The sequence below is a fragment of the Schistocerca piceifrons genome, chromosome 1 (assembly GCF_021461385.2).
Source record: "Schistocerca piceifrons isolate TAMUIC-IGC-003096 chromosome 1, iqSchPice1.1, whole genome shotgun sequence".
Classification (NCBI taxonomy): Eukaryota; Metazoa; Arthropoda; class Insecta; order Orthoptera; family Acrididae; genus Schistocerca; species Schistocerca piceifrons.
Genome location: NC_060138.1, coordinates 980,110,235 through 980,125,750, shown reverse-complemented (window position 1 = coordinate 980,125,750; position 15,516 = coordinate 980,110,235). Strand labels below are relative to the sequence as shown.

The window sequence follows — 15,516 nt, the reverse complement described above, 5'->3', positions numbered from 1 at the left end:
TCGACATAAGGAAGATTCCAACCACAAATGTAAGAATAAGAATTACAGTGATGTAGAACAGGAAAAAAATTGTTTGTTCTTATTTGACTCTCTTATAGACAGTTCTGTGAGTTTATTTCAGTGCTATTTAATGTGACGTGTATGAAATCTAATGACAATCTACCCTCTTTTACAGTGATTTCTCTATGAAGTGGAAGTGTTAGTGTCTCTAAAAATTTCTTGTGAAGTTAATCATAATTTTAAATTTTCATTTGCTTGTCATAGCATGGACCTTTCAATGTAATGTTTCATTTTGTTTACCTTTCAGGAGGATAAAATGAAACAAGCATTGAAAGTGAAGCTTGAAATGGCAAAATTTCTTCAGAAAACGCTGGATGACATGGCTGTTCAAGGAAAGGGTCACAAGTCTGAAAGAGCTAAAGAATTCCATGACTTCTTTGTAAAGGTAGTGTTAGGCATATAATTACTTTCACATTCTTTTTCCAGTAAGAGATCCAATTGCTCCAATTCAAATTCTTAAACATATGGCTATTACAAGAAGGTAAGGTGAGTGCAAATTACTTGGTCAGAAGAAAACTGTGTTAGTTAATTGCATTTTAAGTTGTGATTTTTGGAAAACGAAAAGTCAAAAGAATTTGTGAATAACTGTTTATTTCAGAAAAGTATGTTGAAACTCTTAAGTTAGTCAGATTCTCCATGAGCTTCTGGAATTGCACTCTGTGCTACACAAGAGTTTCAAGAAGTCTGTTCTAAATTAAAGTGCATTTAACACGTAGAGGTTCTTAAATTTCATTTCCTTGTCTTTGATTAAAACGGTGATATGTATTGGAACGACAGGTTAATTACATTAGGACATGGTATACCTGTTGAACCACAGAATAGTCCTAGATATGTTTACATAGAAATGGTCTGAATATTAGTTAGAAGTTGTGAGAGGCTTGTTCGGCTGAATACTAGACTTGTCCACCAAAGTAACTGAATACATGAGAGTCACATAGTAGCACTTACAATAACCTTTCAAAGTAGGAAATGTTACACATTCAGCTATATATGTGATTCTCCTTTCTCAATAGTGCTATATGTAAACAAAGTAAACTGGAGAGCTTCTTTAAAAAAAACTGTACCACAGTAGGCATAAAGCAGAGTGTACTAATTGTGCATATGCAATTTTCAACTGAAAAATGTTCAGTTAGCAGATAACAAATGCACGATGCTTTCAATGAATGCTGTAGCAGATCCTTGTAATAGGATCCCTCTCATAAGCTCAAGAATTCTTGGACATACCAAGACTGTTAGTAACACAAAAATTAAAACGTCCAAGCATTTCTTCACAGCATTGGGACAAACTACACAAAAGCTAAAGAAAGCATGAATCTTGGTGTAGAGGGATTGCAATCAAAATAAGGCAGTAACAAATCCCATTTTACTTGTAATTCATCATGCGAATTGCATAGGCATATCCTTCTGGTTGAATATGAATGGATGTTGCTCGAGGATTCACAGGCATGAAATTGTCTGGATCTTCTAGGAGGTATGGATTACTTAAGCATAGTATAATTAGTAATAACGTTGTTAATACAAATTTTGTGCACTTCATTAAGTGTAATAGTTTGGTATCTTCTCACTACATCCTGAGCCAAGAATCAGTTACAGGTAGAACAAGTGACAGGCTTGATTTTTTGCTAAGACACTGAAAAATTGTGGTTCCTGTACAGAAGAAATTGAATATAAAAACCTGTACTGGAATACTGCTAAATGTGTTGGATCCATGTTATTTGGAATAACTGTACACAAAGAGTATTAAAAAATGGCAGTGTCACCAGTCACAGATTTATTGGCTCTAAAAATAGTGTATGTGGTATTTTTTTCTTCTCTTATGCTGTCATTTATTTATTTTCATGATTGGTTTGTGGCCTATTAAGCCATTGTCTTCTGAATAAATTTGCCAAAAGTCTAAATTGGCAGTGCCTTTGCAATCTGTGCCTCAATTCATATTCGTTTACACACTGTTTTAGGTGTTTTGATATTTATTTTGTGCATAAAAGATGGGAAATATGCACAAATTAAAAATCAAAACACCTAGAACAGATTGTAAACTAATATGAATTGAGACACAGATTGTGAAAATGCTGCCAATTTAGATATTCGGCAGATTTAAAGATGGCTTCATAAGTTGCACTGATAGTGACAGATAAATAACAGCATAAGTGAAGAAAAATGCTGCCTTCATTAAATAAATATTCAGCTATGGTACCCTCCAAGAAGGAGATCCAGAACAAGTTCCCTGGAAATATTGACAAAATTGTGAACTGCTGGGTATTCTCTTAATAATATATTGCTTGAAAATTTCAGCACTTCATGTCACCTCATTGTAATTGTGGCACTAAACATGACATGTTGATTATGTGAATGTGCCTATCATGTTGTAGACAGTTGTTCAGATTCCTGTTTGACCATCGAGATTTGAGTTTTCTTTGGTTTCCATAAACTGCTTAAGGCAAATGTTGGTATACCGTCTTTGGAAAGGTCTGATTTCCTTTCCCAACCTGAGTGTCTGTGCCATCTTTTAGTCTTCCTTTTGTTAATGCCTCTTAATGTAGTGTATTTTTACAATGAGCTCTTGTTTCATCAGTCAACCAGTAAGTTTCATTTTGCAGTACACATGACCCAGAAGTCACCTTTTTTTATTATACATACAAAAGAAAAGCCTTTAATATCTTATTTTTCGTATCTGCCCGTGGGAAACTTACTCCATAAATTATATGCAGTTCAATTTTATTGCAGAATTTCTGTTCACAAAGTGTGATGGAATAGTATTTGACTCTGGAACTACATTTTGGAAGTATGTATGCAGGCACCATTCAGTGATACTAAGCAAGATTGATCAAATCAGTCTGTAGGAGCACCAGGACTATGATCATTGGCTATTCCTTACCATATCCTTCCTTGAGCTGAGCTATTGCTCTACCTCTAATGACTGCTGATGAAAGAAACCAACCAACCAACTACACAGAATAGGTAGCAAAAGTTCAGTATCAGACAGTGTGGAGGGACATTGTGACGAGTGGAACAAATGGCAGTTTTAAGTGGTCACCTATGACTAAGTTCACAAAGGAAGCAGCTGGCTAGAAACAAGAGTCCAAAACACAGCAAGGTTATCGTAAGCATTCGAGATCATTCATAAGTGAATACCAAGAGAGAGATAAGATACAATAAGCACTAGTCACTCACAGTGTCAAATGGCACAGTCTAAAAGTTTCAAGGTATAACAGGAAAGTTGTTCAACGGGACTGCATGCATGTATTTAAACACAGATCTACACTAGAGGGTGCAGAAAAGGGATGTGAGGAAAAGATAATAGAAAGAAGCGAAAGGGAATGATTTGGATGGTTTAGATAAAATTGAACTAAGGGACAGATATAGCGTGTTACCTGTCAAAGGAGAAGAGCTTCATTCAGCTATAGAAAAAAAGCAAACTAGAATCAGGGTACCAGGTCACAATTATTGCAAAACCTAGTGGAAGCTTGGCCAGGTAATAGAGGATATTAAGGTACTGACTATAGATTTGAGTGAATAAGACTAGATATTGATAGTTGGAGAGCAGGCAACAGCCTGGCCCATAATAATACAATATCAGCAGTGATCTGGGGAAGCTAGAGGCAGCAACCTCACACGTAAATATGGACTTAATTGAGGTTCTGCAGTGTCACAATTCTGGATTAACAAAGCCATCAGATGAGTTAATCATGAACTGACTGGTTTGCTACTGAGTTCAGGTGGGGTTCACACTGGTGCCACACCAGTTTTTGCCACTGGGAGAAGAGATGCACATGACACAGCCTACACCTTAACAAGAGGAGGAAGGTGGATAAACAGAACCAACAGCTGAAAATATATGTAGGGGGGATGGTGGCACAGTCACCAGTGTTAGAATTCCTGTGAGTATAGCTGTGAGAGATAAGACTTTTTTAAGTGAAATGCCCCATTCAGACAGACAGCTTTAAAAGGGGTCCAGATGAGTTGTGACACATCGAAAGAACTTGTATGGATAAGCTTACCATTATGCATCAGAATGTTAGATGACTAGAAAACAAAGTTAATGAACATTGTATTTTTTTTATATGACCTAGAATGTCAAAGAAAGTTGAGGTATTAGGCCTCACTGAACATTGTGTAAATATAGGAATCTGTATGTCAAACATGTAGGAAATTAAATTAGCAGTCAATTTGTGTAAAGAAAATATGGAAATAGGATGAGTTGTCATATAACTTAATGATGTCAGGACCGAATCTGTTGGCCAAGCGAGGTGGTGCAGTGGTTAGCACACTGGCTTCACATTTGGGAGGTCGACAGTTAAAACCTGCGTCTAGCCATCCTGATTCAGGTTTTCCATGATTTCCCTCAACTGCTTCAGGTAAATGCTGTGATGAAAGGGCATTGCCTGTTTCGTTCCCCATCTTTCTCTAATCCAAGCATGTGCTCCATCTCTAATGACGACATTGCCAATGGGACGTTAAAAACTAATCTCAGTCTCCTCCAAATCTGTTGAAACCAGTAGTTTCTGCTTAGATCAACAATTGGAACCCTGTGCTTGTGAATTGCTGCAGTCATAAAAGTAATTTATATTTCTTGCAATACATGGATCCCCACCAGGAAGCTTTCAAATATTCTCACAAAATTTTGTGTCATTATTGTCACAGAGCAGATGTTACTCTGTGGATATTCTAATTTTAATTTTCTGTAGGATTTTGATGACAGAAAATTTGAAAGTGTTACTCAACACTTATAAAGTTAGTACTGTTGTTCAATTTTCCATCAGAATTACATGAGCAGGACAGCAATTGCCAAATTTTTTTAAGTGAACACATACCAACGTAAATGTTTATCCAGTGATGACTAATCTCTGAACATGTTGCACAGCTAACCAGACTAAGTAATTTACATGATTACAGTGAAATGGTATCATGGTAAACAGAACAATTAACAAACAAACAACAGAAGGTTATCAGGCTGCAAGACAGGAAGCTGATGGGAATAATGTGTATAATGTGACTGATGTCAATTCCAGATTTAATGTATTTATAGATTGTCTTCTTTAAATTGTTGACAAATGTTTTCCCAAGGGAAAAAGTATGGTGCTAATGTGGCATCAGAAAAGCCCTGTATAACAAAAGAATCAAAATATGTAAAATGAAAAGGAAATTGTTTGAATTGGTTGGATAAACAGAGAAGTAGGGCCATTACATATTACGACAGCATGCTGAAAAGTAATGACTTCGAATTTTTTTTATGTGAAAATAAATGCTACTAACATTCTACAGCTTTCTTATTCATATCTACATATTTATTTCTCAATATATCTAAAAAGAAAGATGATGAAACTTACCAAACAAAAGCGCTGGCAGGTCGATAGACACACAAACAAACACAAACATACACACAAAATTCTAGCTTTCACAACCAATGGTTGCCTCGTCAGGAAAGAGGGCAGGAGAAGGAAAGACAAAAGGATATGGGTTTTAAGGGAGAGGGTAAGGAGTCATTCCAATCCCGGGAGCGGAAAGACTTACCTTAGGGGGAAAAAAGGACAGGTATACACTCGCACACACACACATATCCATCCACACATACACAGACACAAGCAGACATTTGTAAAGGCAAAGAGTTTGGGCCGAGATGTCAGTCGGGGCGGATGTACAGAGGCAAAGATGAAGTTGAAAGACAGGTGAGGTATGAGCGGCGGCAAATTGAAATTAGAAATTAGCGGAGATTGAGGCCTGGCGGATAGCGAGAAGAAAGGATATGCTGAAGGGCAAGTTCCCATCTCCGGAGTTCTGACAGGTTGGTGTTAGTGGGAAGTATCCAGATAACCCGGACGGTGTAACACTGTGCCAAGATGTGCTGGCCGTGCACCAAGGCATGTTTAGCCACAGGGTGATCCTCATTACCAACAAACACTGTCTGCCTGTGTCCGTTCATGCGAATGGACAGTTTGTTGCTGGTCATTCCCACATAGAACCAGCAACAAACTGTCCATTCGCATGAATGGACACAGGCAGACAGTGTTTGTTGGTAATGAGGATCACCCTGTGGCTAAACATGCCTTGGTGCACGGCCAGCACATCTTGGCACAGTGTTACACCGTCCGGGTTATCTGGATACTTCCCACTAACACCAACCTGTCAGAACTCCGGAGATGGGAACTTGCCCTTCAGCATATCCTTTCTTCTCGCTATCCGCCAGGCCTCAATCTCCGCTAATTTCTAATTTCAATTTGCCGCCGCTCATACCTCACCTGTCTTTCAACTTCATCTTTGCCTCTGTACATCCGCCCCGACTGACATCTCGGCCCAAACTCTTTGCCTTTACAAATGTCTGCTTGTGTCTGTGTATGTGTGGATGGATATGTGTGTGTGTGCGAGTGTATACCTGTCCTTTTTTCCCCCTAAGGTAAGTCTTTCCGCTCCCGGGATTGGAATGACTCCTTACCCTCTCCCTTAAAACCCATATCCTTTTGTCTTTCCTTCTCCTTCCCTCTTTCCTGACGAGGCAACCATTGGTTGCGAAAGCTAGAATTTTGTGTGTATGTTTGTGTTTGTTTGTGTGTCTATCGACCTGCCAGCGCTTTTGTTTGGTAAGTTTCATCATCTTTCTTTTTAGATATATTTTTCCCACGTGGAATGTTTCCCTCTATTATATTTATTTCTCAACATAGTCACCTAGCAATGAACACACTTCTCCTAACAAGAGACCGATTTGTTGATACCATCTCTGTAGAATGTTTGACTTTGTTGATGGAGACACAACCTCAGCTCTATTTGCACCACATCATCACAATCAAAGTGAAGTCCTTCGTCAGATCCTTGCAGATGTTGCAGCGCTTGTCTGTGGTGTGGCATTGTCTTGCTGAAAGAGTGTGTGCTTCATGGGTGGACAAACTCTTCAAATTCGGAACTCAATCACAGAAAGCTGTTTCTCGTGGCACGTGTAGTTACATTACACATGGCCAGTTTACATGTGAAAATTCAGAGCGCCCATACAAGAAAAGAAGGTGATCAAAAAGTAAAAAAAGAAAAAAAATCTTTGTATACTGTTTGAGGTTAATAGTTTGGATAAAAAAATTAAGTCTGTATGGAATAACCATTGTGTTGTTGTTGTGATCTTCAGTCCAGAGACTGGTTTGATGCAGCTCTCCATGCTACTCTATCCTGCACAAGCTTCATCATCTCCCAGTACCTACTGCAACCTACATCTTTCTGAATCAGTGTTGACATCAGTATGCTTCTAAATTGTAAAGGATTATTGTTAGTGAGTTTTTATACAGTACTGTAAAGGCGCAGTTAAAACGCCCAACCCGTTGAAGAGAGAACTACAAGATGACTGCGGTTAAACACCACACAATATTCCTACTGCTAGGAAGGAGAGGCACTTAGCAGTCAGTTGCAATCCCTTTAATTTTTATTATTCTGGCGCGTCTCAATTTTGGCTGTAAATAACCATCTTCAGTGTTAAAATAAAAGGAAAATACAGAGTCAGAACTAATGTAATTTACATAATGATAAGAAAATACCATGTTTTCCAATAGCAGCTGTACATTCTGATCAACATACCATTTGAGTTAAAATCCAACAAACTCACGGCAGTACATGTCACCATACAATCTTATTGATGTGTAGGGAGAACGAAACTGAGGTAATTGTTTACAGCAATTGTAGCAGCCTTAGTTTAAAGTGCAAGCAACACCCTTTATGTTCCAAATTAACTACCAGAGTTTCATTTCAATAAAGTAGATTTAAACCCTTTTTTTAATATCCAAAATCAACAAGTATATTTGCATATTGTTTCGAAATATTCAAGAAATGCCAACTTATAACATTCTTGGTTGTATTTTAGTGGTGAAGCGATCCACCAAAATATATGCAAAGAATCATTAATAGGTTCAAGTAACTGTGTTATACAAAATTGTTGTCACTTTAGGAATAAAAATTTTAAAAGTTATAAAAAGTGTTGTCTCGGATCAACATCAGTTTGTTTCTCCCTATACCTCAGTGAGATCACGTTGTGGTACTGCCATGAGTTTATTGGAGTGTAACTCAAATGATATGTTGACCAGAATGTGCAGCTGCGAGTGGATAATGTGGTGTTTTTCTTATTGTTCTGTTTAAAATCTGATTCTGTAATTTCCTTATATTTCAGCACTCAAGATGGCTATTTATAGCCAAAATTTAGATATGTGAGAGTAATAGGGAATCAAAGTTGATTCTTACTGCTCGCTTCTGTGCAATCAGTACTTTCTCTAGTTATGAGTTACCCAGAAAATTATTGAGTGAAAAGATGCAAAATATGTTTGGATGTTGGTTCATTTGTTACCAAGACTAGCAATTGTACAAGGAGCGTAAGTTGCTAAAATTATTTGTGTAAAATTATTTGTCAAGTTTCCGTCAATTTGGAACTTCCTACCATGTTTATTGATACCTGTTCATTTGCTACATTTCTTCATATGACTATTTGTTCATTTGCTACATTTCTTCATATGACTATTTGTTGTACAGAAGTGAATGTATTTTCTCAGAATTAAGTAGTAGTCCATTTTCAGAGAACTACTCAAAAATTCTTTGAAAAACATCATTAACAATTTCTTCTACACACACACACACACACACACACACACACACACACTGGGTTTATTACAGTATTAACATCGCCTCAGAAAGTACAAGTTCTGCTTGATAAATAAGTGAAAGGTCATATACAGTGTGTCTCCGAAAGCCATCCTCTCCCAAGACATGAAAATGCATGTGGGCTAGGAGCCGGTGATAGTGCAGCATTGAATTCCATGTTCCACTACACTGTGGGGTGTAAAATGAAAAATCTGAGATGTTGGACTTCTGACTCGTGGAGAGGAATGCGGCCGATGAGATGCAACATCATTTTATGCCACAAGCAGAATTTATGAGCTACCTGTTATATTGAGTTACACTACATATTTGGTGGGCTTTCTTTGTCATAGAGTACTTCATATTAATATAAGCTGTTTCAAACCATCAGAAAATTCAGGATCTCTCGAAAATAAATCATTTTAGCCACAATTTGCTGTAATAAAATGACAGGAAACTACTATTGGTAGAAAAAGACTTTCTGCGCTTGGTGTTTTCATTATTATAACTTGTGTGCTATGAAGGTATACCATTTCAATGCTACAATGTAATGATGATCTATTAAAAATGCTGATTTTGAAACAATTTATCATAGTGAAATATCAAATAATAACATGTGGAGATAATTTTTAGACAGTGTGTACCATATATGGAGACCTAGATGCTGTGATGAAGTCATAGCTAAGCTGAACTGCTGTGAGCTGTAAAGTGAAAGATAGCAGGTTTGTGTCAACCTCCTTTCAAAAAAATATTTTTCACGCTTTGTTATGTAAAAGATTCTGGGTCTTTATCATTAATTTAATAGAAGTATTACCTGCAGTAGTCGGTGTTTATTATAAATAATAAATTTATTGCAATTCTTGGTGCAAAGATTGACAATCGGATTGCTTCTGCAATGGTCAGGAATTTTAATGCAACTGCCACTTTGTACCAGTAAGTAAACTCAGGTTACACACACAGTTTTTTCTGTGATGAAACATTGGGAAAATATGTATACATAGCTACTGGTTATATGGGCTGCTCACGTTTTTATCTTGTCAGTAAATACCTTCGTCAATGGGCAGTGATGAGCAGCTCTGACAAAATCTCCTCTTCCATTCAAATTAAATTACGAAATAAATCTCGATCTTGAAATCTGTGATGAAGTATGTTGCTTAAGATTGACGGTAGTCAGTGCAACATCAACGCTATGGATACTATGCGGACGTAGACTGACGTTAGACACTATAACTATATTCAATTTAAAACCAAAAATGGGATGAAGATTCAATTGAGTTAATGAACAACTTCTTCCAGTATGTGTATCGTATCGTTGTACAGCATTATTCACTGTTCAAGCTATCGGCGAGCCCAGAATCGTCTTTGCAATTTCCTCCACATTTCTTCAATAGTCACTAACAGTGTTAACACAGCTATTTTACACATGTATATTTTCACAGTGAAACTGTGATTTACATGCCAGATGCCACAGAATGTCACTGGAGATCACTGGGGTCACAAATCTTGAAGAGGAGCATGTTCCGTAAGCTGTAGTAGATTGTTTCAGAGCACACGGCAACCACAACATACACTGTCTGGAATGCTTCACAGTGAAACACACGCACACGCACACGCACACGCACACGCACACGCACACGCACACACACACACACACACACACACACACACACACACATATGACGGCAGTCTCGAGCAACTGAAACCACACTCGCAATGAGAAACACATCCCATGTTAGGAGAGCTTAAGAGACATCAGAAGCACTGTATCTGGTGTTTCGGTGTATATTTGCTATTTCTTTTTTACAGTGTGAAGTTGGAGTCAGCCCAAACAAATACTGCTCATTGTGTCTTTTATGTTGGTGCCCTCTGTCTACTGAAGTGTCGATTTGTTTCCAGTTACAATCAAAATAATTTTTGAAGTAGGCTTTTACATGCCCATGTGATAAGAGTGGACCTGAATTAGTGTAGTGTGATATTCATTTTATCAATATGTATTTACAGAAACAGTAAAACAATAGTATTCCAGCAGCAACAGTACCACCCTAGCCTGCGCTGACAGCTACCACAACGCAGTAGTGCTGCTGAGCCGCTGCTGCAGTAATTGTTATTCTTTGTGCCGTACTGCCCCTGTCAGTACAGTATATTGACCCTTCCGTTTCCAAGCTTTTTCACATCTCTATTTTACCAAGAGGAGTATTTTGACTACCCCAAAAGAGTTTTTGTGTTTTATTGTAATATTTGTTCTCAGATTTAGTTATTTCCATTGAATGGGTTTATTTAGTATTGAAAAACAGCTTTTCCGGTTATTAGAAGTATTTAATCAGATCACAGATACAAAGAGCTATATATATATATATATATATATATATATATATATATATATATATATATTCACTAAATTCAGTACTCAACGAACAGAAAATTAATAATCTATGTACCTCAACAGTCACTGCAGTAAAATAACACAAGACTTTTTTCAACTTTTCAGTCAAGTACATTTTTGCACTGCATGCACTTCACAGTAACAGTTTTTTCTCTGTGTATATTACAAACAGGTTTCTTGCACATTACACAACAGAATCTTGTTTTCTGATCTTTGTTTCTCTTGCAATCTTGACATCATTGTGGCGTTGGTAACTTGGAACACTGGGTCTGGATCACTGCTGTAGGAATTGCAATACCACAAGCTTTCAGTGCATCTTGTACATCTTTATGAAGACCATTGATATATTTGGCTCTTTCTTCCATGTTGCCTTTGCCGAGTCCAAATGCCAGTTCAGTTCTGAAGAGTTTACGTCGGCTTCAGTTATTCTTCTGCCATTCAGGAAATCTTTGAGTGTACAGAATATATGCATTCAGTGCTGCAATATCTATCATTTCCCTGAAGATTCTTAGTGGCCACCACCTCGTTCCTCTAACACAATTGTGTTCTCTTGTCATTTTGTCCACATTATCTACAGCACCTTTGGTTTTGTTGAAGTGCAGTATGATTTTGGGTTTGTGTTCACTTTTTTCACCACTCATTTGTCTCTCATTATGCTGAGTAGAGAGTAGTATTACTGCCTTTCCCTTCTTTGGAAAATAGGAAACTGGGGTCAAGTCATTTGTGAAACCAAACATTGAAGAGTGAACATCTCTCTTTCTGTTTGGCAAGAATTCCTTCGTAATCTCTTTTTTATTGGAATGCAAGGTACCAACCAATGTCTTGTTTCATTTTAGTAGTTCAGCAGCCAATGGAAAACTGGTGAAAAAATTAACAGTTGTTACACCATGACCGTTATTCAGAAATGGTTCCATCAGATCCAAAACAACTCTGTCCTTGATTCACTTCCCGAGTATTGTCCACCATTCCTGTGTAAATTTGGATCCGTAATAAGTAAGATGTCTTCACATCAGCACAAACCCAAATTTTAATACCATACTTGCCAAGCTTGCTCTTCATATAAACCCTAAAAGGGCAGTTTCCTTGGTACATTGCTAATTGTTCATCAATAGTCATGTATTCATAAGGATAGAAGTTCTTGCAAAAGTTAGATTGAAATTTGTCAAACACTACCCTGATGGCTTGTAGCTTGTCCTTGGTTTCTTCAATTCTCTGTCCTCTTGTGTCTCTGTTGTCAAATCGCAAGAATTTAAGCATAGACAAAAATCGGTTTCTTGACATGAATTCGTTCCCAAGGCCGCTTTGGAGCTGGGGAGGCCGCCAGATGGGTGGTACAATGTAGGCGGTGTGCAACAATTTGTGCTATTTCTCCATCAGTGCCTGGCCAGAAAACATGTCTGTATGCTAATGCTTTTGTACATGACACACCCCAGTGATTCACATGTAATAAATTCATTACCTCATGCCAAAGTGTGAACGGGACTACAACCCAGGGAGTGGTGTGCCCTGTAGCTAGCAGCAGATCTCCATCACAAACAGAAAGATGGTTTTGCAATGCACTTAATCCCTACAAGATGTGCATCGAGCCAGCCGTGTTGTACAGAAGAAACAACTATAAATAAAACGGGATCCTTGGCTACTGCAGCTGCAATTTTAGTGCTAGTAATAGGAAAACTATCAACAACTTTTTGAGCTTACACGTCTAAATGAAAAAAATGCAGTTACTCTTTATCAAACTCTGGGTCTGGACCGGTTGGCAGACGTCACTTCTCAGTGTTCGCATTTTGTGTCATAGGTTGAAAATGTATGGCACAATTGTATCGTATCAGGAAAGAGGCCACTATGTAAGAGATGTGCAGCTTTGTCCAACAATGATGCTGAAAGATTAAAAAGAGATACTACTGGTTTGTGGCCTTTGATCAGATGAAACTTATACCCGTATAGAAAAGTTTGAAAGTTTTTTTAGATCATATAGGATCTCTAAAGCTCCTTTCTCTATCTGAGAATAACACTGTTGTGTTGATTTTGAGGTTTTAGAGGCATATGCAATAGGGCATTCTGATCCATCTGCATATATATGAGCAAGGACAGAACCAAGGCTGAACTGAGATGTGTCCGTGGATAACACAAGGTGCTGGTCTGGCTGCAAAGTGTCCAAATAAGAGGCTGGCTGCAGCTTAGATTTCAACAACTTGAATGCCTGGTAACAAGATGGGGACGATTGCAAAGGAACATTTTTACGTAAAAATGCATGGAGTGGTTGTGCCACAGTAACAGCATCCGGTATGAATATGTGGTAGTACGTGATTTCGTCTAAAAATGCATGCAGTTCCTTGAAGAACATGCGGTATGGAAATTCGGCAATAGCATCAATATGTTGGCGCAATGGTTCAGTGCCAGCTTGTGACACTTCAAAAGCCAAAAAAATAGTAGATGGTTGAAAAAACTGTGTCTTGTCCAAACTGCACTTTTACTCTGCAGACTGTAAAACAGACAGTAGAGTACAAAAGTTCTGCGTATGTTCCTCAGTAGAGGGCCCAGACACTACCATGTCATCTAAGCAGTTCATGCAGCATGGAACTGATGCAATAAGTTGCACTAAAAAGCGTTGAAAAATAGCTACTGCACTTGCAACACCAAAAGGCAAATGCTGGTGTTGATAAACCCCAGGTGATGTATTAATAACTAGAAGGCTTTGAGATTCCTCACCTAGCTGCAGCTGTAAACATGCATCTGCTAACTCTATTTTTGAAAAATAATGCCCCCCTCCAACTAATTTGGCTCACAGCTCCTCATGGTGTGGTAATGAATAGGTATAATGAGTGTGTGTTAATTGATTTTTAAAATCACCAAAGAGGCATAATTTACCTGTATGTTTTTGTACTATCACCAGTGGTGTTGAATCTTCATGGGAAGGAATATGTCAAATAACATCAAGAGATTGAAGACGAAAATTCTGCCTTTACTTGACGCTGTAAAGTTACTGGTACTGGGTGGGTCTAGAAAAATGGGAATGGGCAGACTGTTTTGTTGTAATTGAGCCTGAAATTCTGTTGCAGAACCCAATCCTGGGGAAAATAAAGAGGAAATTCAGCACAGATAGCATCTAACTGTTGATATGGAACTTGATCGGGAACAAAATGCACTTTGTCATTAATGGAGAATCCAAAAAGTTTAAAAGCATCCAAACCAAACAGATTTTCAGTGTACGCATTGTCCACAACTAGGAATGTTAATGAATGAACCATAGCATTGTAAGTCACAGGTGCAGAAAACTATCCAAGAATGGGAATCTGTTGTCTGTTAAAACTTGCCAGTGTCTGTGACACCGGAGCGCGGGGGAGACAACCCAAATCTATGTAAGTTTGAGAATTCACCAATATTGCTGTTACACCTATGTCCACCTGCATTCTCTGTGGTTTGTTAAGCATAGGCACTTAAGTGTGTAACTTGCTTGGAGACACCATCATTGCTGATATACTGTACGCATCCATGTTCATTTCATCCTGACTCAGGTTCGGAAGAGAGTTACACACATAAATATGTCCCTTTTCATTGGCACCTGTTACATATTGGCCAGTGCTTGTGGCTTGCGGTCTGTTTGTGCTGGGTGAAACAGTATGGGCATGAGGGCAGTGGATCATGATGCTGTTGCTGTTGTGATGTGAACAACAATGACCTACACGACACTGAAATGTGTGATGGGCTCCTGAAATAACTTCTCTGTTCCCTTACGTTTTGATTGAGGGATGGGAGGGGTGAGAGGAACTAATTTCTGAAACTTCGGACCAGTCGTCTGACTACCTACAGCTCATGAAACTTTAAATGACTAAGAGCTATGTTCAATACTTCCATAAGTGTAGGATTTTCACACTGTGGTGCTTTCTCTCTCACTTCCCTGTCAGGGAGTGATTGCATCACAAACCATCTGATCTGCATAGGATTTCTTATGAACATTTGTCACAAAATTATGACTGACCTAAGTCCATACAATCCTGCTGCCCATGCCCTGTATGACTGTTTTGGCAGCTCTTGGCAATGGTAAAACCCTACATGACAAGCAATAACATGAGTATGTTTAAAAAGGAAAGACTTTGAAGGTTCTTGTACAGGGGTGAGTTGACACAACAACTGATACACATGAGGGGTGATTCACGACTAAAAAAGAGCCTTGCACAAGTTTACAGCTGTTACCCCAAATGCCTGGGAATGTCGCAGACATTTTGTGTGTGCATCATCATGTGCAAGGAACAGCAGTGGATATGACATTGGTGGGGCCGTACATTGTGCCAATTTAGTAGTTAAATTGGAAATAGCAGTTGTCAGTGCCTGTTGTTGCTCAAGAAAAGATTGAAGCACTGCCCCTGTGGAAATTAAACACAAAGAACCAATGACTGAAGTGCAACATGCGGAGTCGAATACTGTACTCATCGCCAAAGTCTTCTAACCCAAGAACACTGTAACTTTATCCCCCC

The 15,516-nt window shown here is 38.3% G+C and overlaps 1 protein-coding gene across 1 annotated transcript in view; it reads left to right on the top strand.

Annotated features, from left to right (window-relative positions):
* LOC124776770 (mitochondrial proton/calcium exchanger protein) overlaps positions 1–15,516 on the top strand; it is a 106,784-nt gene that overhangs the window by 44,615 nt on the left and 46,653 nt on the right. Inside the window, exon 4 of the mRNA XM_047251946.1 lies at positions 308–445. Coding sequence (XP_047107902.1) covers positions 308–445 — 138 coding nt within the window. The remainder of the gene's footprint in view (positions 1–307; positions 446–15,516) is intronic.